The sequence below is a fragment of the Phaseolus vulgaris genome, chromosome 5 (genome assembly GCF_000499845.2).
Source record: "Phaseolus vulgaris cultivar G19833 chromosome 5, P. vulgaris v2.0, whole genome shotgun sequence".
Taxonomy (NCBI): Eukaryota; Viridiplantae; Streptophyta; class Magnoliopsida; order Fabales; family Fabaceae; genus Phaseolus; species Phaseolus vulgaris.
In genome coordinates, this window is record NC_023755.2 from 28741589 (window position 1) to 28767851 (window position 26263).

A 26263-nucleotide genomic window follows, 5' to 3' on the forward strand; every position below is an offset into this window, starting at 1 on the left:
TTGTACAATCATTTCAATCTGTAACTTTTGATAGTGAATTATGCAGTGTCCAACAACATTTGAAATTTCATGCATGTCATTGATAGTGCCTTGGAATCTCATAGAACCCAATCCAAACGAACCTTTAAATGCATTATAGGAGAAATGATGTTCCTCCAATGCTGAGGTTTCCATATTTTCAATAATATCGGGAGGGTCACCTGTACAATTATCCATCTCATCCTCTTCCATTTGTAGAAACAAATATTACTTATTGGGATATCTATGCATATTCCTTTTTCTCTACGCCGTTGCATTTCGACAGGGGATATTCTTTTAACATTTAGTTCTCTGGTTTAAGGTCGTGTTATTCGAAAGTATTGTTGCTAAATTGGAAGATTTTAATGTCTGGGTGAAGGGTAGGGTAGAGTTTGTGGTTTGGGATAGTAAGAAGTGAACTTTTAACCCAAATTCAACTCTATAAAATCCACTTATAAGATGAGGTTTGCAATTACTTATATATTGTTATTTATATATTGATGTGAGATCTCCACCACTCTTTCTCATGTCAAGACGGACAATTATGCGTGAAACTATACATTTATGGGTGGTAAATAGCTAGTGACCTGATAAGTCCAATAAACTCTTTCTATTATAGATTCGATATGACTCTTATATCATATTATAATAGGTTCGAGATGACATTGATACCATATTAAGATAGGTTAGATATGTTTCTGATACTATATATTAAGATGTGGATTTAAGTCGAATTGAATCTTATAAAATTCGATGAAGATTCCATTCACTTATATTTTATAAAATATTTTTATGTTCATGGTGTCTAACATGTGAGCCGCCATGTTTATCCTTTGTATCCTTTTGCACTCAATTAGTAACTGCAGTAAATTGAACATATGTAATATCCAAATATATTGTTCAGCCTTTCAAGTCCATTGCAGCACATCTGGTATCACTGAATTTCGAAAAACCGTTTGACATTCCTCACCTGGAAAGGTGAATGGAAATTCACGTTAGACAAGCATGATTCCAAATGCAGAGGACATTGCGACAGTTGATCAATTGCTGATTCCAGTATCTCGAAGCGAGTAGAATACTCCTTTTCTTTCGTCTCCATCATTCTCACCTGTCAGGCGTGTGTTTTCTGCCATACTCAATGAAGGCACCAATGTAATGGTATAAAAACAGAATGGAAAAGAAGGAGTTACCTTAAAAACTCTGTAAGCTTATTATTGATTATCTTCCAATTCTACTGTCATGCATAGGAAAAGTTACAGAAATTTGTATATTAGAAAAGTGAAAAGAAGAACTTCAAGAAGAGGAATTCAACATATACATTCCTTTCTACTCTTTCTCTCTCTCTCTCTTTATAAGAGAAAGTTATATACTGATATTTCCCTTTCACACTTGGTCCCGCTAGCTGTATTTTAAATTTCTTCATTTAGCCTTGTTCATTTATGTTCATTACAGCAACATTGAAAATGAAAGTCTTAGGAGCATTTAGTCCCCACCATCCCAGAAAATCCTAAAGTAATATGAAACTAAAGGAAGTTAGAAAATTGAAGAACCTGTGAACAAGAAGGTAAACACTCTGTTTGAAAAACGTATCTACATGAAACTAACAATCCATACACTAGCAAAGTAGGTCAAACAAAAAGGCCATCTAATTTTAATATGAGCTAGATACGTAGTGAACTTATATAATAAGTCCAAAACACAATCTTGTACCAGATACATTGTTATGTACTTTTACACAGAAAACTGCATCCCTCATCACATGTATCGTTATCTCTCTGCTCAGTTTGTATGAGCCCCCCGTCGTTGATGAGAGTGACCTTGACACACATATATGTATATATATAAAAGCAACCCCGAAGAGAAGAACAATAAAGCCTTAATTTCGAGGCAGATCATCTTTAATTACCAATGTCAACCCATTGATTCTCTCTTGTTTAGTTTAGATCAGAAAGAGTGTCATAAACGCTGTGAGTATGAGTGCAATGATTCTGATGGAAGGTTTATGCCCCGAGCTTTTTCCTGGTCTAATAGGAGGAAGTGAACACTCCAATCCATTGAAGAAAACCTTAGCTGGGAACGCATCTTTTGTGACATCAAAGTGTTTTACGTGCTTTTTGCTGAAAGAAAGCACAGATTGTTGTTTCCCTGGCACTCTTGGATCTTTAGCGTGTGTTCCATTGATCTCTCCAGCCAAGTAATTCAAACCCTTGAGGCCTTCTAAGAAAATGGTTTTGATACCAGGAATTCTTGTCCCGTTGAAGGAATAAACATCTTTAAAATCGTCATAAGTCTTGGTCAACTGAATTGCAGTGAACCAATCTTCAAAGGAGTAATCCTCCCAGTTGAAAAGTGTGATCCTAGCAGTCCATCCATCCTTGTGATCCGAACTCACGTGCCAGTTGATGCTGACGGGGCAGTTATCTGCACAAGGGAGCCTGCTAGGCATGTGCAAGTGCTTCATTTTGGCCCATGCTTTTGCCTTCAGGGTCCTGTTTGCAAACGGCACAAGAAGAGCATCTGGTGGAAGAAGCAATGGAGAGGCCCTGGAGTTGCACTTCCTTGTGTCATCACAGCCACATGCACACGTGTTGCAAGGGATTGCAGATTCGTTGTAGAATGCTGAGAAGGAGACACAGCAACGATTCTGCTGAGGCTTGGGTTTGGTGATGTTGCAAACTATTTGCCAACTTGCAACAGCTGTGCTGATTGCACTTAGTCCACTGGGATCAGGGAAAACCTCAGGGTCAACCCTAACCGGTGCACCACATTTGTAATATGGATTGATAACACCATCGATGTTCCACCTCATAGGGGGTGTGATGGACGTTCTGTTATCAGTGTCTGGTGGCATTTTGAACACTTGCATCTGGAACATTGATTTAGCTTTGTTCTTGTCCATCAGTGGAGGCAAAACGGTACCATTCCTGCAGCACCAAGGGAGTTTCCCAACTTTTTCATCTTCTTTTCTTTCTGCTGGAAGGTCAGAGATTATTGGCTTCTTCTGACAGGTTGCAACTTGTGAGAAATCCATGTCACCGTAGAATTTTCCAGCTGTACCATATAAGCACTCAGAAGGGTCTTTTCTGCGAGCATAAGCTCCTTTAATGGAATATATGAACTCTCCCTTTGGCCATTCCCATGTCAAGTTCCAATGATCAAGACGGCCCAAAGGGTGTTTGTTCTCCATTGTCACTTGGACATAGTAGTTGTTCTGGAAAGCTTGAAGCACGTCGTATGCTATGGTTAGATCTCCATAGCGACGAGGAGGGTACTTAGTTTTCTTCGCTAGCTTTGCCTTCACTGTCGGGTCCTTTCTGCAACATGCGAACATTCTCGAGGCTGCACCATTCATTCACACGCATGTCAAAACAATTCATACATATCGTGTTTCATTATAAAAACAGTCTTATTATTCTCCATACCGTGTAATTAAAGTTACAATGTATCGTTTTCATGTTCTATATGCAGAAATTGTTTGTTCCTAATCCTATCATCTCAGGATTATCAAAGACTCGCAAATACAATACCATCATCATGCATATATATAATGGCCCATAATATTATGTTGTTTGGTTCATATTACATGTAACTAATGCCAGTAATACTCTCAATTTCCCATCTCTTTCACTTGGATCTACTCGTTAAAACAATGCTAGTGTGGTTAAATTGAAGAAACACCATTCCATATTATTTACACTCCCTCTTTTTTACCCTTATATATTAGAATGACCCATGATATATTGAGAATCTATCTTTTTTCTACACATCTTACCACTCCCACTACTATTATTTTAATTTATTTTTCAACATTTAATTATAAATTTAACTTTTTATTATATATTCTTATTCAAACTATCACATCACGGAGAAAGTATAATTTTTCATTAGAAATGTTTCTTTTGACACTCTTTCAAAAAAGTTACAAATCCATTTTAATAATATAATAATGTATATTAGAATTTTAAATTAAAAATAAAGTAAATATTATTATTCAGGTCGTTTTGTAAGTGTTTATTTATTTATTTAGGGGTACCCATTTAATTCTTAAACTACAATATCAATCGTTCAAAATTTCATCATTACAATTTTATAATAAACTAAAAATTGCTTACCATATTACAATTATGAAAAAAAGAAACATTTTTATCAAATTCCTTCTAATTTTAATTTATGTTGTGAAAGTAACATTATTCTCCTGAATTAAACAAACTATATATATTTAATAACTTTGAAAAGCAAACAATAAATTTTTAATTTGATAAATAAATGGACATTTATGAATATATGGAAGACAATTACGTTGGATTGGAGCAAAATATGTATCATAAATTGGAAGCATATGATCACTGGTTTTGCATGAAATCCACGACGTGAGAGAGTTAAAAGCATGCATATGTGTATTACCTCGACGAGTAGGTGTAGGGCATTTGAATCCATCATTCTCGAGATGAATGGTTTTGGGCATGGGCGTGGCTCCAGGACCCAAACCAAACTGTGTCCCAACAATATCGATCTTCGCACTCATCTGGTTCAGATCCCCGGCGGTTTCAATGGCGGTTTTCAAGTCCGACACGGCGGACCCCACCAGCGTCGTCCCATTGTCCACATCCGCAGGAAAGTCCCCGGCGTCTATGAGAATGGCGCCGTCTGCGGAGACCAGAATCTCGTGGTGCTGGAACCCCACAAACATCTTCCACCCCTGCAGCTCCTCATCTCCCACGTTCGTCAGCGTGGCTTCCGCCTTGAACGCCCAGGCCTGCTTCGACGCGTTCTTCACGTGCGGGTACTCCTTCTGCCTCGCCACGAGGGCATACGAGAGAAAAACTCCATCGCAGCCCTCGAGTTCGATCGCAGATGGTGGTGATGACGATAGTGTTTTCTGCGCTTGGACATGGGAGACATGGAGGCTCAAGAAAAGGAAGAGATGGATTGCTAGTAATTTTATTTTTGTTTTTTTTGTTGGGTAGGAGGAGGAGGCTATTGAATTAGTAGTTTCTTCCATTGTTGAAAGTTTTGTTCTTTTTCTTCTGTGTATCTGGCTAACTCCTCCTACGTTTTTGTCTGGTTTTTTTTGTGGGGTGTGTTTATGCTTCTTTTTCTGTGTGTATGTGCTGTATGAGGAAGAATGGTGGTGGTGGCCGCGCGTGGACGCGGCGGGGGAGAAGAGGGAAAATAAGAGAGGGTGGAGAAGTGAAGGTATATATAATGTAATAAAATGGAGAAGGGAGTTATGTTCCGTTAGTTTTCGCGAGGGTTTCGGAGGACAGAGAATGTTTGGAAGCCATAATTGGAATGGGAAGAGCAGCATTCGTTAATTCAGGAACAATATCCTTAGAATTTTACTAGATACTAAGAACTTTGTTGACCAAAACACATTCCAAATAACACGTGGTGGTGTGTTGGTTTATACGTACAAATCATTTTCTTCTTTATTTCAAGTTCATTTTCATGCATAACTCTTCAACAAATTTCCGTGCTAACCATTCCACTATATTGGGAGGGAAAATGGAAGAATGCGTGTGCTTAGGGTTTCTATCTAATTTGGTAGTAAACTCTTTTTTTCTTTTCAAACCATCCGTCATATTTTTGGTTGCATTTGTTTTTAACATAAGTTAATACATTGATAACTCCTTTTTTAAAAACTAGTTAACAAATATAAATAATTCAAAGATTTTTTTTTTACTATCCATAACAATGTATAACGAATTATCTTCATAACCATTTTGTAACTGCTGTTTATTTTACTAATTTTTATCCTCATATATTTTATTTTATTATTATTATTTTTGGTGAACATATTATGTGTACATATTTTTTTTCACTTTTACCCTTTATATATAATATTAAATATAACTAACTTAAGGGTTACTTATTTTAGAAATTGAAAAGAAAACCAATAATTTTTGGACATAAATTTTTGAAAAAATTGGATTATTTGTTTGTGTTGTGGTTGTAATTATTAGGTTGATTCATATTGGTGTTTCGATGTTTCATTATCATTTGTTTGAAAATTATTTCACATGATTTATTTATTTATTTAATAAAATAAATAATTACATATTTTTTTATTTCAAAATAATTAAATAAATTTAAAAGAAAGCTATATATAGTTATTTATTTAGTCTATATAACATGTGTGAATAAAAATATATAGTAAAATTTAAAATGATATTTATAAATTTACCTCATATATTAATTAAAAATATAATTATTATCAATTTATATTAATATATATATAGAAAATAAAGGACACGCAACAAATTTTTAAAGATGTTTAAAAAATGTGGACACACTCGATAGTTTGTATGTAATATTGAACAAATTATTAAATAGTTTAAGATTTAGGGTTTAGATAGAGATTGTTAAAATATATTTTTTCTATTAACTTGGTTTCGTTAACTAATGTACAAAAAGGACAACATAAGATTGAATTTTCACTATCTATCATTGACTTCTAAAATTTAAAGCTTAAGCTTTTAAAATTAAATAACCAATATACTCTACTATTCAAGTATGTACTCTTAATTGTAAAGTAAAAATATTGAAGAAAAAAAAATGGAGAAATGTGAAATGAAAAGCCGGACATGCAACATAAGACTTTTTTTTTATCATAGTTTGTATGTGTTAATTGAAATATTACTTTCTATATATGGCAAACTAAATCACGCAAATAAATATATCGCATGGTTTTTCTCAATTATGTAATTTTGCGTTGATCTAAAATGATTTTACACATTCTTAAATTTATACCTTAAGCTTTCAAACCATGTATCATGAGCTAATCTTGGGTTTTATTTACTATTTTTAAAGTGATTTTAAGATAGGGGTTGTGCTCTCTCCAAGCTATTTTTGGGGTTTGAATTTTTTTTTATAAAAAATGTTATTCGGAACCGTTGGAAGAGTTAGGGAACCAATTTTACTTTCCTAGAAAGAGAAATGTGTTAGTTATAATTTGAGAAAGTAACGACTCATTTTAATTTCAGTAATAATATGGTTTATAAAAGTGTCATTGAAAATCGTCAATATAGAGTCGAAATTGTCTTATTGTGCTTAATGTTATGAATTTCGATAGATTTTTTCTTCTTCTAGATAATTGGGATATTATCATAGAAAATTGACTTAATAACATATAAAAGTAATTTTCCTCTGACTTTGAATGCTTATCATACAATATGCTTACAACAACTTCAATAAAGTTATCATCTTATTATCCTATTATATTAGAAAAATATTATTTTAATAACTGGATATTCAAATACACTAAATTACAACTTTTTAAAAAAAAATCCATTTATTTACGTGAATTCACATTTATTATTTCTTCTTCTATTTTTAACAATTGTAATTTAGAACAATTTACTATTAAATTGTTCAATATAGACGAAGATAGAGACTTTTGTTTAAAGGAGTATACAAAAGTTATCGAAAATTATCGATGGTGTTCTAATAAATGAACAACAATAAGTTAATGTTATTTGTGAGGTCATGCGCAATCCAATCATGTGGTGAAATTTCAACTCATATTTACACTATACTCACTATATACACTAAATTTTATGTTTTTACTGACTTGAGAATCGGAGTATCTTCTACAGGTGAAACTCCTTCATTTCTTTATAACTAATTCATGAAGCTTACAAGAATACGATTCGATGACCATCTCAGAGTTTAATCGACAACAACTCGACTGAAAACTACTGATTCTAACTAAACTAAATGCTCTAGTTGAGAGACATCTCTCTTTACTATAACACTATTGTTTTTCTCTTTCTGAAAAATTGTTGTGATTGATCTTATCATATGACTTAATGTTGAGAGTATATATTCGAAACTCTTCTCTGATTTCCCAAGTATAATGGTGATATTATTTAATGCCTTCACCAATCTATTACATATACGTATAAAAGAAATAAAGTAGGTTATTTATGTTTTTCTTGGTACATTTAGTAGGTATTTATAACTAATTAAAACATTGGTTCAAAGTTTAATGTTGAACAGAAGTCAAACCCATGTCAACAAAATTATTTTAATAAACCAAAATAAATATACACTATAATAAAATCAATAGATAGAAACTAATTTTAGAGACTACCAATAATTAGTTATTATATTGATTAAATTAGAGACCATTTTAAAGATAAAAAAAATTGATTTCTAAATTAATTTATATTATTGTTAAATAATTTCTAAATTGGTATCTAATAAGTTACCAAAGTTTTTTCTATCAAATTTAAAATCTAAATAATTGGTAGTTAAAACTTTGGTAGCTAATTAGATACCAATTTAGAAACTATTTAACAATAATATAAACTAATTTAGAAATAAATAAAAAATTTAGTCTCTAAAATTGTCTCTAATTTAATCCCAATAACAACTAATTATTTTTTGTCTCTAAAATTGATTTCTATTTCATGATTTTCTCGTAGGATAATACTATTTAAAAATATATAATATCATATTTTATTATGTTAAATACGGAAGAGTAGAATCATGTTCCGGCCAGTTGACCTGGGTCGTCTTTGTGCGTGGCTTGTTCTAACGAACTAGGGCACCTTCGCTTTGCTTCGTCTGTCAGTACCTGAAAAAGGAAGAACAAAGGGGCGCCCTCGCGGCCGTTTGCACTCCGACGATCAAGTCAGCTAGCGAGAAACACCAAAGTAACTAGAAACTGTATAATTATCTCAATGACTGAAACTGTATGGTTAAAACTGTGCTGCCCTAATTGTCTTGTGCTCTCAGCGGATGCACCGTCAAGAACAACTAGAGACTACTACTCTGAGTAACTTTATGAAAACTAGGTTAAAACTCATGCAACTGTAAAAAAGTACCTCACTAGGGCTTATTCGTGCCCTATATATAGGTGAAAACTAGGGTTTACCTCTGCGTTGCTTGCTATTATCTAGGGTTCCTTGGAGAAGGTCCTTGCGCCGCTATCTTTAGGATCTTAGCGTATCTGGCCCATGGGCTTCCCTTATCTGGAGTGCAATGTATAATCTTATGGCCACTTGGGCTCTAACTTGAGCACTGTATTTCTCGTGCCATCATACTGTTCGAGTGCCCTAATTGAACACGTGTCATGCATACAGCCTTCCTTGAAGATCTTTAATGAGCACGTGGGCACTGTCACGTGCCCTTTTGACTTGATCGTTTATTCTGTGCGGAGGGACCCACAGTGCCGCCACCCAACTTAGGGTTATCCCATCGTGTGGGCCCCCTCTCTGTGAAATGCTTACGTCATGCGGGTTGACTCTTCGGGCGATGTCTTACTTAGGCGATGTCTTACTCAGGCGATGTCCGTTTAGGCGATGTCTCTTCTGCGCGATGCTTCTCTTGGGCGATGAGCGATGAACGGTCTCGGTGGTGACACATCTCGGCGATAACCGATTATTTATACTGCAATCCGCTGCTTTTACATACGGCGACTACGTTGACTTCTTGACTACCTACCTTTCTTTTGTCCACGTCATCATACCCGATGACCTGGTCGGTACACAAGCCCCCCAGTCTTGAGCTGATAACTTGTTTTCAGCGAAAAGACTAAAGCTTGCCCCCTACTGCCCTTGCGGCGTTTTGATGACATGCCATCTTCCGACCGATTGACGTGACATTTCTGTTCGTCGGCGCAACGTACCCTCAAGGGCTCTGACGATGTGACATTCTCTGAGTGATATAAATGACGTTTTAATCCGTACCTTTACCTCGCGACACGTGGCCCACTCACGAAACGCTTGCTTTACTGCTTCAATCATGAGGCTCGAATCTTGAGAACCCCGCATCTCAACTCATTGTCTCTGCTTCTTTCGTATCTCTCTTGCACTATTCACCTTCTTTCCAAGAACTTCTTCCCCCACGTTCTTTCTTTGCGACCCTTCTCTTTGTTGCGTTACTGAACCCTTGACTCCTAGTTTCTTTACTGCCAGTACACACTAGGATGTCTACCAATCCATCTTCCTCCCGAGTAAGTTACAAGGATCTCTATCCCTGGGCTTCAAGTGAACTACTCGACGAGTACTCTTGCTTACTTTCTACGAGGGCCCTGAGGGAACACGTGGGGGAAGCATGTTCCTATGACCATCGTGCCTTCGCAAAGAGGCACGATGATGACATCGTCGTGCTCCCTTGTTCCATGGGGGAGCCGGTGTGCGGGGATGAACGATCCAATAACGGGGTCCCCTTTTTCTATTTCTATCAAGTAGTTTTTAAGTGCGTCGGCGTACGCCTTCCCTTTTCCAGGTTCGAGAGGGAGTTGTTAACGGAAATGAACACCGCTCCAGCCCAACTGTACCCTAACAGTTGGGCTTTCGTGAAGGCCTTTGACATTTTGTTTGGCTTCCTTGGATGTGCGCCTTCTGTGGACATTTTTCTTCACTTCTTCGAGGTGAAAAGGCAGAGAAACAATCTTTGGGTAACTCTTAGCAATATCACTGGTAGGATTCTTTTGACTCCCTTTCAGCAAGCCTTCACAGGGTGGAAAGGCAGGTTTTTTAAGGTATGCTGCTCCAGCTTGGTGCCTTCTGCCCTGGACGGCTTTCCTTTGTACTGGACAAAGAACGCCAAAGCTTTGAAATCTAAACCCCTTAAGAAACTGTCTTCAAGGGATCAGGAAGCTTGCAAGATCCTGGCGGGTGTTGGAGGATTTGATGCGGCTGCTTTAATAAGCTTGGAATATAATGCCGAGCTTCTGAAAAGATATATATGTGTGTGAGGCTTTTTCATGACCTTCCCGCTTCTTGTTATGATTCCACTCAGAGATACTTTGTTTCACGTATGTCTCTTACTATACTTTACTCCTTTCTTTCACGTAGGTTCAAAGTTAAACGATCATCAGAGGACTCTTCTGACTCGGGCCTTGCGGTTTGGAGACGGGACCTTTTCGTCGCACTGCTTGAAGCCTGGGACCACCGATGAGTGATGTGCTCTTGCTTTTTGTGTAGATATTTAGGACGTGTATAGGTTTACAATTCCATTTTGCAAATGTTACAAACTTTGGTCTGTAACCCTAACATTGGTTCTGCACTTTTATTTACACTGAAATGCTATTTAAATTATCTTGCATGCTTATGTTCTTTGTCATGCCGCGCACGTCACTCCGATATTGCCTTTACGCTTGGCGTGAATTTCTTAGATTTTGTTTGTTCCCATTCCTTAAACATCCTGTCCCTGGTAGCCTTGTTTATGGCTCTGCTCGATCTTCGCTTTTGTGACGGATGCCTTTCCGTTTGGGCTTTCATGTTTGAGTCTTCAGCATTATCGCGCCCGAGCTCATTGGGATGGTTGGCGACATACTGCTCGTAGCGACATCAGACCGCCTAGCCCTTCGCTTGCCGACGACCCGTCGGCGGTCGTGTACATTTTGCAGACCACCCCTCTCGCACTTCCCGATCACGTCATCGCCCCTGGCGACCCGGGGAAGGTGAGTTTAAATTTCGGCGATCTACGTGGCTCGCGCGCTAATGCGCACGCCGGTGTCTGATTTGACACTTCACCAACCTTCTCCCATCAAATGACACGTGGATCCATCGACGGTTGTTATTTCGTGTCGTTTGCGCTTCCCATAACCTTCAAAACTCTAACTTCTCGCGCCACCCCTACTGTTACATTATCTTCCTGCTTCTCTCTCAAACCTTTGATACGCTCTGGTGAACGCTTCATCTCCCCACTCATCATTTCCTCGTACGCTCCTTCGACCATAAAAAAGGTAAGCCCTTTATCACTTTGTTGGCGCTCATCGCATTTCGATCAACTTGCATCATCTCTTAACTGTCTGATGCATACGCTGTGGGCTGTTTGCTCTCTGTTTCGCTTTTTTCCCTGTGCTTTTAGGTTTTCTTTCCCTTCCTACGACCCCTGTTGTTCATGCTGCTTTCCCTTCCCATTTTTCGAATTGAATCATTCCTTTTAGTGACCCTCCGCTTTCCTTTTCTTACTTTCCTTTCGTCTCTCCTGCAGTTCGTGATGGCTCGTACAGGTGCCACCCCTGCCCCCTCTCGAAACCCTCCTTCAAAATCTCGTAAACAACCTTCGTCAGGAAACCCCTCCACGTCTCGTAACCCACCTAGAGATCCTGGCATCCTTCCAAATCGGGCTCAGAGGCCTGCGCCCTCTCGTCCCAACCAATCGCAATCAACTCCCCCACAAACTAACGCCACTGCCCGCCCCATTCCTGATTACAAACTGTTGTACTCATGGGCTCCTCCAGCTTTGCTGAACGAAACTTCCTCGATTAACTCTGAGGCTGACATTCTTCGACTGAGGGACAAGACCCACCTCACATTCCATAAGGAGCATGATGACAAGGTTGTCATTCGTCCTTGTCCTCCCGGGGAACCTGTTTGTACTGATAGCGAGGGCAACGATGGTTACCCTTTCTGCTTTGTTTACGCAACCGTGTTCAAGAAGGTTAAGCTCAGGTTCCCCTTTACTCGCTTTGAGATGGAGCTTCTTACTGAGCTTGATATTGCCCCTGCCCAGCTGCATCCCAATGGCTGGGCGTTTGTCAGGGCATACCAAATTGTTTGCGCACATTTAGGCCACCCAGCCTCTGTAGACGTGTTCCTATTTTTGTTTGAGGCCAAAAACCCCGGGGACCGCTTGTGGGTAAGTTTTAATGGGATTGCTGGGAGATCCATCCTCTCCATTTTCCAACAATCTTATAAGGATTCGAAGGGTAAGTTCGTTCGCGTTTGCTGTAATGACCAGAGTCCCACACTTCTCGATGGGTTTCCCTTGTACTGGGTTGACAAGGGAAAAAAAGGATTCTCAGGATCACTTTCGGAAGGCTAGGAGTCCAGAGAAGATGGGGGAGCTCGATAGAGACCTGTGCCACTTCTGGAAGGAAGTTGCCTCGACCAATACCACCTTACCTACCTCTTCAATCATCAAGTTCGAATTCTATGAGAGTCAACTAGACTTTTACATAGGTCTGTTCCCCCACTCCACCTGGATTTTTCTTCCTGTGCCAAATCTGTTTTACTTCTTTACTAAGTTTGTTCGCATTACATATCCTGCGCTTACCTTTGCAATGCTAATTATCTGTGTCTGTAATTGTATTGATTTGTGGACATCGATCACTTCGTGCAGACACAATGCTGGGAAAGGATCATATGGCTAGGCTGCGTTCTATAGTCAAACGCCACAAACTCGCTGCGGGTTCTCAAACCGTCCCGAATTCTGTAGCGGAAGCCGTTGTTGCCCAAGGCGAGCTTCCTCCTATGGGCTCATCCTCCCTCATCGCCCCTCCTGTCCCTTCGAAAAAGAAACTGCCGCCAAAGAGGGCCAAGAGGAAGAATCCTATAATGGTGTCGGATGAGGATGATGACGAGAGTACTGAAGACGGACTTATCCGCAAAAGGAACAGGACAACCGTCACCGATCTACCCGCGACCGAGAGTGCGGGCCCAGATTATGCGGAAAATCCCCCCAGCGTCTCTACACCCTTTGAGAGCGCTGGGGATGCTTTACCATCAAACACCTCAGCTGCTGGGGGCGTTCCGGAGCAAGCTGCGAACATCCAGTGGTCTTCCCAACCTGCAGTAGAGCCAGACATGTCGCCGCCATGCCTTGATGTTCCCTTGGTTGTCCACACTCATGAAGGCGGCGGCAAGAACCAACCCCCAACTCCTCTCCCGATCCCTGCTCTTCCAGCCCCCGTTGAAGAGGTTTTGAAGGCTCATGCCGCTTACCTTAGCGCTATGACTACCGAGTGCGTGGAGAAACGCCTTCACCAGATGATGGGCGAGGCTTTAAGGGACTCCTTGACCCAGTATGAATCCGAAGCCGGTATTGTGAAAGACCAAGTTCAACAACTTAAGCGTGATCTTACGATGCAGGGGTTGGAGTTTTCGCGGTTAGAGAATGCTCTGAAGGAGGAGTTGCGGAGCGAACGCAAAAACAACGCTGAACTGGGCCAAAAACTCAACGCCAAACTTTCAGAGGTCACTGAACTCGAGGGCAGACTCATGCATCAGCAGGAGAAGATAGCGGGCCTTGAGGAGGCTTTCAAGGCTAAAGGGGACTACGCAGATGAGCTCGAGGCCAATTCGATTGAGAGGGAGGATCTGCTGGGTAACATCAAAGCTGACATGGACCAAAAAACCAAGGAACTGAGCGAGAAAGATAAGGAGCTGAACGAATCTGCTGCGAAACTTGCTCAAGCGCTTGAGGAAAGTGAAAAGCTGAAGAAACAAAGTGAAGAACTCGACCTCAACGTCGCGGACGTTCTGACTTCCGGGTTTGGCGCAGCCTTGGAGCAGTTCGCTTGTGCTTACCCCGACTTGGACCTCTCTTAGTTCTCAATTTGCCACGAAGTGGTAGACGGCAAAATCGTACCCTCAGACTAGCGTTTTCATTTGTTCTTATTTGACATTTTCTTTAGAAACACTCTGAAAGACTTACATACTCGACCTCTGTCTATGTGCAACGAATCTGTTTGTAATGGCTTCTTTCTTCGAACCGTGTCAACTTATGCTCATGATTTATCTGTTACCTGTTGTGCGATCGCCTGATAACTTGGTTGGTTTTTACTCAACCCAATTAACTTAGCGTAAACTGATGCCTAATTTCCTGGAAATCAACTTATCTTGAACAAACAGTTAGTCTATAGCAATAACATTTGACACAAAATTACTTACTGAGCAGTAGGCGGGACTCATTTTTAGTATCTGACATCTCGCTTGCCTGATCTGCCAAGTGACACGTGTATTTCTAGGTCATCACCTAAAACTTTCGAACTTGCCTCAATTTACTTAAGCAAAGAGGTCTTGTATCCTGTTCTTGCCTGAACTCACTCAAGGGCGAGAAGGACTTTATCTTGCCTGAACTCGCTCGATGGCGAGAAGGACTTTACCTTGCCTGAACTCGCTCATCGGCGAGAAAGACTTTATCTGGTGCCTCAGCTTGCCCAGGGGCTACCTTTTCCCTGGATGCACTAAGGACTTTTAACCTTATCTTGCCTGCACTCACTCGGGGGTGAGGAGGACTTTCTCTGGTGCCTCAACATTGCCCAGGGGCTACCTTTTCCCTGGATGCACTGAGGGCTTTTAACCTTATCTTGCCTGCACTCACTCGAGGGTGAGGAGGACTTTCTCTGGTGCCTCAACATTGCCCAGGGGCTACCTTTTCCCTGGATGCACTGAGGGCTTTTAACCTTATCTTGCCTGCACTCACTCGAGGGTGAGGAGGACTTTCTCTGGTGCCTCAACATTGCCCAGGGGCTATCTTTTCCCTGGATGCACTGAGGACTTTTAACCTTATCTGGTACCGGGGCTAGCTATTCATACTTGAGGAGGGGACGTCCCGAAGGAATCCCTTAACCCCTGCTCAAGGACTAGGCGCCCGGGTTTCAACTGTTATCTGGTACCGGGGCTAGCTATTCATACTTGAGGAGGGGGCGTCCTGAAGGAATCCCTTAACCCCTGCTCAAGGACTAGGCGCCCGGATTTTAACTCATACCAGACATGCCTGTCATCTTGCTCTGAACCCTCGCCTGAACTCTCGCCTATACTCGTTCTTGGCGAGTAGGACTTCTTAATCTGTTCTCGCCTATACTCGCTCTAGGCGAGTAGGACTTTTTATCTGTTCTCGCCTATACTCGCTCTAGGCGAGTAGGACTTAAAACTTAACTTTCACCTCCGATTGTCAGGTGGCGATGAGGGTTTAAAACTTTGTGCTTGTGCCTCCAATTGCCAGATGGCGATGAGAACTTAAAAACTTTATACTTGTGCCTCTGATCGCCGGATGGCGATGGGGACTTAAAAAACTTGATTTGTGCCTCCAATCGCCGAGTGGCGATGAGGACTTAAAAACTTGAACTGAATGCATGCGATCTGAATCTGCCCTAAATTATACAAGGACGACAAACATAAAACTTAAAATGACAAACATGCAAACTTAATAACTGGGAAACTTTGATAGGCTCGAACTTTCTTTATTGGGTGGCCTCATTAAAAAACCCTCCTCAGGGAAAAAGAGCGCCACCTTTGAAAAACTGTTTTCACTTGACTGTTCGAGTTAATTGCTACTTACAATGCTTCAACTGTAATAAAACTTGAGGTGGGTAGCGTTCCAAGTGCGAGGAATCGCCCCTCCCTCCAGTGTTTCCAAACGATAGGCTCCGTTCCCGAGTGCTTCAGTTATTCTAAATGGTCCCATCCATTTGGGTGACAATTTATTCTGCATCTCGTATAGGTGGGCCTTCCTCATTACCAGGTCGCCATCTCTGAACTGTCTTGGCCTTGCCCTAGAATTGTACTTGCGCTCGACTCTTCTCTTTATCGCTTCGGCCTTTACCCTTGCCTCCTCCCTGACCTCATCCAACAAGTCTAAGTTCATCCTCCTTTCTGCATTCGAGTCTTCTGCCACGAAGTTTTGGAATCTCGGCGAGCTTTCCTGGATTTCAATCGGGATCATTGCATCGCACCCGTACACCAAGCTGAACGGGGTTTCGTGGGTTCCTGACTGTTCAGTGGTGTGATATGCCCATATTATACGGGGAACTTCCTCAGCCCAAGACCCTTTGGCCTTCTCCAATCTCCTCTTCAAACCTCTTAGTAAAACCCGATTAGCCGACTCCACCTGCCCATTCGTTTGCGGGTGTTCCACGGAAGCGAACACCTGTTGAGTTCCAACGTCCTCGCATAGCTTCCTTAACAGGTGACTTGCGAACTGAGTCCCGTTATCCGACACCAAACGCTTGGGCACACCGAAACGACACACAATATTCTTCCATACGAAGTTCTGTATCTTGTGCGCCGTGATCTGGGCCACTGGTTCTGCTTCAATCCACTTCGTGAAGTATTCGACTGCCACGACCAAATATTTCATCTGCCTAATCGCCAATGGGAAGGGTCCCAGGATATCGATTCCCCATGTGTGGAAAGGCCAAGGACTATAGATTGATTTTAACTCTTCCGGAGGCGCCTTGTGCCAATCGGCGTGCTCCTGGCACTGCTTGCAACGTTGGGCATATCTCTTGCAGTCTTCCCTCATTGTTGGCCAATAATAACCTGCACGGATGGTTCTTGTTGCCAAGGCTCGACCTCCGACGTGACTCCCGCAAATCCCTTCATGAAGCTCGGCCATAATTCTCGTGCACCTCTCTCCATGCACACATACTAAAAGGGGGTGTGTGAACCCAAACTTGTACAACTCACCATCGATGAGGGTGAACTTGCTGGAGTTCCTTTTTACCTTCCTAGCTTCCGTCGAATCCATTGGGAGTAAGCCATCTGCGATGTATCGCTGGTATGGCGTAATCCATGTTTCCGGTTCGTGGACGGCGCAAACCTGCGTCATTTTTATCTCCCCCATTGGATGTGCTCTAACCTTTGGCGTTCTCAAGGTCTCCTGAGATAGGGACTTATGACTTCTTGTCATCCCTTTCTTTGACTTATAGATTTGGAGAACTTGGTGGTCTGCCACGAACGCTCAAGGTGTCTTCAGGGTCTCTTGTATGACGGTCCTCTGCCGGCCCCCCTTGCCCGAACTGGCGAGCTTTGCGAGTAAGTCGGCCCGGGCGTTCTGCTCCCTTGGCACATGCACTACTTCGAACGAAACAAAAGACTTCCTCAACTCCTGCACATACTCCAGATAAGCTGCCATCTGCGGATCTTTAGCCTGGAACTCGTCGATCACTTGGCCTGTGATTAGCAATGAATCGCTTTTAGCCAACAGCACCCTTGCTCCCATCTCCTTTGCCAACAAAATGCCAGCGATCAAAGCCTCGTACTCCGCCTGGTTGTTGCTGGCTTTAAAGGCGAATTTTAGGGACTGTTCTATCAACACGTCGTTGGGTCCTTCTAGAATTACCCCGACCCCGCTGCCCAACTGGTTAGAGGATCCGTCCACTGAGAGTACCCAACGAAAACCATCTCCGGCGCTTTGCACTGTTTCAGAGGATAATTCGACCACGAAGTCAGCGAAGATTTGTCCCTTGATCGGTCCCCGGGGCTCATACTTGATGTCGAACTCCGACAACTCTACCGCCCATTTTACCATTCTTCCAGCCACATCTGGTTTCTTTAGGACCTTCTGTATAGGTAAGTCGGTCATCACCAACACTGTAAAACTCTGGAAGTAGTGGCGCAACCTCCTCGCTGAAAACACTACTGCCAATGCTGCTTTCTCCAAAGCCTGATATCTCACTTCTGGGCCCCGCAATACCTTGCTGACAAAATAAACGGGCTTCTGAATTTGATCCTGATCCTGGACGAGCACCGCACTCAGCGCCTTCTCGGTTACGGCGAAGTATAGTCTGAGGGGCGCTCCTACTTGGGGTTTGCACAGGACCGACGGGCTTGCCAAGTACCCTTTGAGTTTTACGAAAGCCTCTTCGCACTCCTTCGTCCAGACAAATCTATTGTTCCTTTTCAAGCATTGGAAATAGGGGTGACCCCTTACTGGCAGACACAAATCGCGACAGGGCGGCCATCCGGCCCGTGAGCTGCTGCACCTCCTTCACCGTAGCAGGGTTCCTCATTGCCAGAATGGCCGCACACTTGTCAGGGTTTGCTTCGATCCCTCTTTCGGTCAAGAGGAACCCCAAGAACTTTCCCGCTTCTACACCGAAAATGCACTTCTCGGGGTTCAGCTTTAGCTTGTATTTGGCTATCGTAACGAACAGCTCCTCCAAGTCGGCTATATGCTGGTTCTTCTCCAGGGATGTTACGACCATGTCGTCGACGTAAGCTTGCACGTTTCTCCCGAGCATAGGTGCAAGCACTTTATCCATCAATCTTTGATACGTGGCTCCCGCGTTCTTCAGCCCAAAAGGCATCACTTTGTAGCAATAGCACGACTTCTCCGTCATGAAGGCAGTTTTTTCCTCGTCCATGGGGTGCATCTTAATTTGGTTGTACCCCGAGAACGCGTCCAAGAAACTCAACAATTTACATCCTGCTGCGCTGTCCACTAGGGCGTCAATACTTGGCAAAGGATAGGAATCCTTTGGACAGGCTTTATTTAGATCTGTGAAGTCGACACACATTCGCCATTTCTCATTGCTCTTCTTTACCAACACGACATTGGCTAGCCATTCCGGGTACTGTATCTCCTTGATGTGGCTTGCCTCGAGGAGTTTTTGCGTTTCATCCCTGATCGCCTGTCTCCTTTCTTCATTGAATTTTCTTCTTCTTTGTCGGACTGGTCTGACCTGGGGGTCCATTGCTAGGCGATGACATAAAAAATCGGGGTCGATTCCTGGCATATCCGAGGCAGACCATGCGAACGCGTCTAGATGCTTGCCTATCACCTTGGCGATCTGCTCCTGTGTCCCGTCGTCTAAATTTTTCCCCAACTTGAAAATTTTACCACTGATCTCCCTCTCGAGCCAATCTCCAACTGGGCGAGGCCTCCTCTCGCTAGCGAGCAATGCTCTCACAATGCTTGACTCCCTGGCGGCCTCCGGGTTGCTTTCCTCTTCTTCTACTCCAGCGTTATTCTCAAGCTCCGACTCGACATCTCCCATGGTTACGTCGCCGTCTATGGCTACCTCCAACGTCATGTCCATACCCGCGTCGCCTTCGGTGGTTCCTTCTTTCGCCGCATCCATGGTCCGTCAGCCTTCCTGCGTATCCTTCGCACCAGGAGGCGGTGTCGTGGTCACATGGCATACTGATCGCCCTTTCTTGAGGCTGTTTTCATAACATCTCTTTGCCTCCTCTTGGTCAGATCAGATGGTGACGATTACCCCTTCCATTGAAGGTAATTTGACCTTCATGTGCCTCGTGGAGGGTACAGCCCCTATCCTATTGAGTGTTGGCCTTCCCAGTAGGATATTATACGCTGAAGGGGCGTTCACGACAAGGTATTTGACTTTCTCCGTGCGCGACGCGGTCCCATCTGTGAACGTCGTTCTCAACTCAATGTATCCCCTGACTTCGACTTGATCGCCTGCAAAACCGTATAAGCAGCCCCCATATGGCCTCAACTGATCTGTGGATAGTTGTAGCCTTTCGAAGGTGGGCCAGAACATCACGTCTGCCGATCTCCCTTGATCGACCAAGACCCGATGAACTGTTCTTCCTGCCGTGACGAGCGAGATCACAATGGGATCGTTGTCATGCGGCACCACATCCCTGAGGTCTCCCTTAGTGAACGTGATGTCCACATCGGGCGAATGGTCCTCGAAAACTTCTACTGACATTACGGTCCTTGCATACTTCTTACGCTGTGACGCCGTACATCCGCCACCCGAGAACCCACCAGCTATGGTGTGGATTTCACCGAGGACGGGCGTCTCGTGCTGTTGCCCCTCACTGCCTCCTGCTTGCGAGCCTGGTGGTCGTCCCGCCTGTATCTTCATCAAGTAATCCTTCAAGAAACCACTCTTCATGAGCTCATCCAACTGATAGCCAAGTGCTAGACAATTGTTGATATGGTGGCTGAATGCTTCGTGGAATTCGCACCACGACTCCTTGCGAGGCCCTAGTACCTTGTCAGCTTTGATCGGCGGCCTCAACCTGTCGGCTATGCTGGGTATCACAATCAGATCTTTGAGTTCCATCACGAAATTGTGTCTTGGCGGTTTGCGTACTTCTCTCCCTTCCTCTACTCGACTCTTAGGTTGAGTCCTTCGTGGCTCGTAAGTGCGTTTCATGTCAAAGTGTTTCCTCTCTGTGACGACTTGGTGAACCCGAATAGGTTGCGTGCGTATCTGTGCTTTGGGGCGCGCCGGCATAGTGGTTGTACATTTTTCATACGTTTCACCTTCTGAGGCAATATGTTCCACCGCCTGTCGCCTTATTTCAGCGAAAGTTTTGGGGCGACTGCGGTTAAGCGTCTTGCTGAAAGATCCGGGGCGCACACCCTTCTTGAACGCGTACACAATCATGGGTTCCTCCTTGGTACCTACTTTCACCACCTGCGCCCCGAAACGGCTTATGTATTCCTTTAGGGTTTCACCTTGGAACTGCTTGACGTCAAAGAGGTCGTATGAGACTGGGGCGGGAGTTCTGTTGGCTAGGTACTGTTCTCTAAATAGTTTCGAAAGTTGGGCGAAGGACGTGACGTGGCCCTCTGGGAGGCTGATGAACCAGTCCATGGCCATCCCTGTCAGGGTGCTCATGAAGAGCTTGCATTTAGCAGCGTCCGATCCACCCACCAGTAACATCTGTGTGTGGAACGCCGTGAGGTGCGCTTTAGGGTCCTCCGTTCCTGTGAACGTCGCTTTAGGTCCCGTGAACGTGTTGGGAATTGCTGTCTCCAAGATTGCTTGTGAAAACGGTATTGTGAATTCCCTGGGTGGGGATGTAGCCTCCGGTTCGTCTCTACCCCGCCATCTATGACGTAACTCCTCGTTGGTGCGGTGGAGTTCCTCACTTCTTACTTGAGAAGCTGTGAGGTCTGCCTGCATGCGTTCCTGTTCTACTTTCAAGGCGGCCACCGCGTCTTGTAGCCCGTGCACCATCCCCATGAGCTGCTGTAGGGTCATCTCTTCACTCCTAGCGCGTGCTGGTCGGGTGGCCATGGCTCTCCGGGGTTCCTCTTGACTTATCTGAGTGTTGAAAATCTTGAACTGAAATCTTGTGTGGTGGAACCGATGTTTATATCGGCCCCACGGTGGGCGCCAGATGTTCCGGCCGGTTGACCTGGGTCGTCTTTGTGTGTGGCTTGTTCTAACGAACTAGGGCACCTTCGCTTTGCTTCGTCTGTCAGTACCTGAAAAAGGAAGAACAAAGGGGCGCCCTCGCGGCCGTTTGCACTCCGACGATCAAGTCAGCTAGCGAGAAACACCAAAGTAACTAGAAACTGTATAATTATCTCAATGACTGAAACTGTATGGTTAAAACTGTGCTGCCCTAATTGTCTTGTGCTCTCAGCGGATGCGCCGTCAAGAACAACTAGAGACTACTACTCTGAGTAACTTTATGAAAACTAGGTTAAAACTCATGCAACTGTAAAAAAGTACCTCATTAGGGCTTATTCGTGCCCTATATATAGGTGAAAACTAGGGTTTACCTCTGTGTTGCTTGCTATTATCTAGGATTCCTTGGAGAAGGTCCTTGCGCCGCTATCTTTAGGATCTTAGCGTATCTGGCACATGGGCTTCCCTTATCTGGAGTGCAATGTATAATCTTATGGCCACTTGGGCTCTAACTTGAGCACTGTATTTCTCGCGCCATCATACTGTTCGAGTGTCCTAATTGAACACGTGTCATGCATGCAGCCTTCCTTGAAGATCTTTAATGAGCACGTGGGCACTGTCACGTGCCCTTTTGACTTTATCGTTTATTCTGTGCGGAGGGACCCACAGTGCCGCCACCCAACTTAGGGTTATCCCATCGTGTGGGCCCCCCCTCTGTGAAATGCTTACGTCATGCGGGTTGACTCTTCGGGCGATGTCTTACTTAGGCGATGTCTTACTCAGGCGATGTCCGTTTAGGTGATGTCTCTTCTGTGCGATGCTTCTCTTGGGCGATGAGCGATGAACGGTCTCGGTGGTGACACATCTCGGCGATAACCGATTATTTATACTGCAGACCGCTGCTTTTACATACGGCGACTACGTTGACTTCTTAACTACCTACCTTTCTTTTGTCCACGTCATCATACCCGATGACCTGGTCGGTACAAATAATTTAGAAATAAATAAAAAATTTAGTCTCTAAAATTGTCTCTAATTTAATCTCAATAACAACTAATTATTTTTTGTCTCTAAAATTGATTTCTATTTCATGATTTTCTCGTAGGATAATACTATTTAAAAATATATAATATCATATTTTATTATGTTAAAAACGGAAGAGTAGAATTATACTTCATGGGGGTAGTATGGAGTAATAGGGAGAGAAGAGAGAGAAGGATTAGAAGGAAGTTTTCCGGTGAAGGGTGGGTTAGGCCAATGGCGGATACATCGTTCTTCTTCACAAACTTTTCATATCATTTATTTGTGAAGGATCTATGGAAGATTTTTCCGAGGTGGAAAAGGGTATGGACGTGTTCATTTCTAATAAGCTTAATTCCAGGAAGCAGAGGTTTGGTTTTGTCGGATTCCAAGGAGTGGCAGATGTTTATTTCCTGGAAAGGAGTCTGGACGTTATTTGAATTGGTACGTGGAAATTACAGGTGAACTTACCTAAATACTGTAGGAATGAAGGGTCAAGGAAAGAATGGGGTCTAAGATGATGGAGGAGCAAACTCGTAAGATGTGGAGGTCGAGGGAGCAGGAGCAACTGAAGCAACAAAAACTCTCCTTCGATCAGGTGGTTTCTGGAAAGAAACCGAGCAGTTCTCATGGAGTAGGGGTCGCTTCTCATTTTAGTGTTAAGGTAGAATCTTCTTCCTGGTTTGTAGGTTTTCTGGCAGAAGCACCTAATATACAGTTGATTAAAGAGAGTTTTATTATGGGTGGTTTTAGTGTTGTTAGGTTAAGATACTTCGGGGACAATTATGTACTGTTGTCCTGCAACGAGGATGGTCTTATTGGTAAACTTATTGAAAAAAATAAAGATTGGTTTGCTGGAATGTTCGTCTCGATTCTTCCTTGGATGAATCTTTTGCAGTAAACGAAAGGTATGCTTGGGTACGTTGTAGAGGTCTTCCTCTACAACTCTGGAGTAATCAGTGTTTTGAAAGTATTAGGGCTTTAGTCGGGAAAGTGGTAGAGGTGGATCAAGCAACTCTTGCTAGGGAGGTTTTGGAGTACGTTCGTTTTCGAGATAGAATCCCGGCGGGGTAAACATGACGAAGGAAGTGTGCATTAATAGAACTGTGTGCTTGGTGTCTTTCGAAGAGGAGGCGTGTATTCCAGACCGCAAGTTGAGAAGCATTTTTAGTCAGTGGGGAGCCCGCTCAATGTCGGATTCTGATGCTTGCTCGGAAGTAGGAGGTGGAAGGGAGTGCTTAGACTCTGTGGGTTCAGTTTCCGACGGTGGCAATGGTGGAAGAGAATGTGAAGAGGCGACGGTCCAGGGTTCGGTGGTGCATGCAGAATTGGGTCTAGGTATGGCACATCAAAAGTGGGCCTAAATTATGCATTAAACTCTCTATTGGGTAGTGGGAAGGAGAGAGAGGTTGGCACCATTAATGTGGAGCATGAGGTGGCACAACAAAAGTGGGATATTAATCCTGCATTAAATGCTTTAATGGGTAGTGGGGAGGAGTTGGAGGTTGGCACATTAATAATGGAGCATGGTGAGGCACATAAAGTGCATGGGTTTGATCATGTATTGGATTCTCAAAAAGTGGTTGACGGATTGCATGCGGTTAGTGGATTAAATGTGGAGGTTGGCACATTAATAATGGAGCATGGTGAGGAACGTAAAGTGCATGGTATTAATCATGAATTGGAATCTCAAAACGTGGTTGAAGGAATGCATGTGGTTAGTGGATTAAAAGTGGAGTCACGCAATCATGAGCCACATGCTTCTTGCCAATTTGGTATTAATGCAGGAGGAAACGCACGTGGATTGGAGTGATGATGCATGGTACGTGGGGTTTTCGGGCGTGAATGGGGTGGGAGTTTGTGGTGGGCTGGACCCATCTCAAGTAGAGAAGGAGCAGGTCGGTGTCTCAGAGGTGGGGGGTGTAGGGGCTGCGGACCGAGAGGGACATGGTGGACATGTGAGTCTAAGAGTAGGGGCAATGGAAGAGTCTCCAAGGGGGTGGCAGGATGTAGTTGTGGAGTGTGAGCTGCAAGGTGTTTGTCGGCAGCTTAGTGATTCCCTGCTGGAAGTGGGTCTCATCGAACCGTGTGGGGTTGGAGTGGAGACCTTGGGGGAGGAAGAAGAGGTGCGGTGTTTGGCAAGGGATGGTTGTCTGAAGAAAGGATGGCTCCTTCCTTGTAGTCACCATACGGGAGTGGTGGGAGAGGTCGACGGAAGGGGTGAGTTAGAGACAGAGGGTTTGGTCGGAGAAGCGGTGTTTGGTGAGGTAGGTGTGGAAAGAGCGTTTCCCCCTTTAGATGATTGTAATCTAGTTGAAGTAAGGGTAAAGTAGGGTGACTATATGGTTCAGAATCCGGTGGTGAGGTCTATTTCTATCTTAAAGTCAGATAGTGCTTTTGAGAATGGCAACAAAATTTTTAGGCTGAAAAATGATGGTTTTGAGGCAGCTAAAATTTGGTGTCATGGTAAGGAAATGGGGTACACGCGGCTGATCTGGAAGACTTTGTGATCCGTAGTCTATTGTTTTTGGAGAGTCGGGACGACTGCAAGTTGAGGAATGAAAGGGAGTCCAATCTTCTTAGATGATGAAGATAATTAGTATAAATATAAGAGGGATAGGAGGTAACATCAAAAGAAATTATCTAAGAAATTTGATTAGTAAGAAGTTAAGTAAAGAAAGTGTTTTTCTTTTGTGCGGCTCTAATGAAGTTGATTGGGTTGAAAACGCAGCAAGCAATAATGTTGGTGGGATTATTACAGTATGGAGAAAAAGCGCTTTCAGATATCCAAGTTTATTAATGGTAGGAATTTTTCTATTATTGAGGGGCTTTGGAAGGCCGGGCTGGGGTTCCTATCACAATCGTGAATGTATATTGCCCTGGTTCATTGTGGGAGAAGATTGGTTTGGGAGGAGATTAGTGTTCACAGGTTGACACAATTATCTAAGGCTTGGTGTGTTATGGGGGATTTTAACTCTATCAGAAGAAAAGAGGAGAGGAAGAGTTTGGTGTCAGTATCCGAGTATAGTAGGGAAATAAAAGGCTTTAATGCCTTTATTGAGAAAGTTGAATTGACAGGTTTACTTGGTATCCGAGTATAGTAGGGAAATAATGTTGACTGGCAGAAAGTTTACTTGGTATAAACCAAACGGGTTAGTGAAGAGCAGGATTGACAGGTTTCTAGTGTCAAAGGAATGGTGTGATGTTTGGCCGCATTGTAAACAGTTTGTTCTTAGTAAATTTGTTTCTGATCATTGCGCAATAATTCTTTGAGATGAGTATATTGACTGGGGCCCGCAACCGTTTAGGAGTTTGGATGTTTGGCAAAGTGACAGTGGGTTTAAGGTGTTCCTGAGAGAAAGATGGCCCAACTATGAGGTGCAAGGTGGTGGAATGTATATTTTCAAAGAAAAACTGAAAAAAAAAAAAAAAAACTTAAAGCGAATTTAAAAGTTTGGAATAAAGAGATATTTGGGAATGTGAATCAACTGGGTGACGGGTTGCAAAGAGGATTAGTGAGTTGGACATAAAAGATGAAGAAAATGAGCTCGATATGTATGAAAGGGAGGAAAGAAGGTCTTTCTTAGCATATCTTAACAAAAATCGTTTTAAGCAAGAGGCGATTTGGAAGCAAAAATGCAAGAC

The 26263-nt window shown here is 43.1% G+C and overlaps 3 protein-coding genes across 3 annotated transcripts; all 3 read right to left on the reverse strand.

The window, feature by feature from the left end:
• Nucleotides 1-1571: 1571 nt before the first annotated feature.
• LOC137834473 (COBRA-like protein 10) lies at nucleotides 1572-5188 on the reverse strand. Its single transcript, XM_068642515.1, has 2 exons — nucleotides 4423-5188; nucleotides 1572-3357 (listed from the first exon to the last, which is right to left on the reverse strand). The coding sequence occupies exons 1-2, from the start codon at nucleotides 5018-5020 to the stop codon at nucleotides 1958-1960; spliced, it is 1998 nt and encodes a 665-aa protein (XP_068498616.1). The 5' UTR covers nucleotides 5021-5188; the 3' UTR covers nucleotides 1572-1957.
• Nucleotides 5189-17442: 12254 nt separating this feature from the next.
• LOC137834252 (uncharacterized) lies at nucleotides 17443-18066 on the reverse strand. Its single transcript, XM_068642314.1, has one exon. It carries the CDS (start codon nucleotides 18064-18066, stop codon nucleotides 17443-17445), a length of 624 nt encoding a protein of 207 aa, XP_068498415.1.
• Nucleotides 18067-19684: 1618 nt separating this feature from the next.
• Nucleotides 19685-21481, reverse strand: LOC137834253 (uncharacterized). Its single transcript, XM_068642315.1, has one exon. It carries the CDS (start codon nucleotides 21479-21481, stop codon nucleotides 19685-19687), a length of 1797 nt encoding a protein of 598 aa, XP_068498416.1.
• Between the last annotated feature and the right edge of the window lie 4782 nt (nucleotides 21482-26263).

What these genes read in the sequence shown, in the direction of transcription:
- LOC137834473 (XM_068642515.1), bottom strand. Translation starts at nt 5,020, where the DNA reads ATGGAAGAAACTACTAATTCAATAGCCTCCTCCTCCTACCCAACAAAA. An exon ending in CCCTACACCTACTCGTCGAG is followed by an intron (nt 3,358 to 4,422) that starts GTAATACACATA and finishes TGAATGGTGCAG; the next exon opens with CCTCGAGAATGTTCGCATGT.
- LOC137834252 (XM_068642314.1), bottom strand. Translation starts at nt 18,066, where the DNA reads ATGACCGACTTACCTATACAGAAGGTCCTAAAGAAACCAGATGTGGCT.
- LOC137834253 (XM_068642315.1), bottom strand. Translation starts at nt 21,481, where the DNA reads ATGGCCACCCGACCAGCACGCGCTAGGAGTGAAGAGATGACCCTACAG.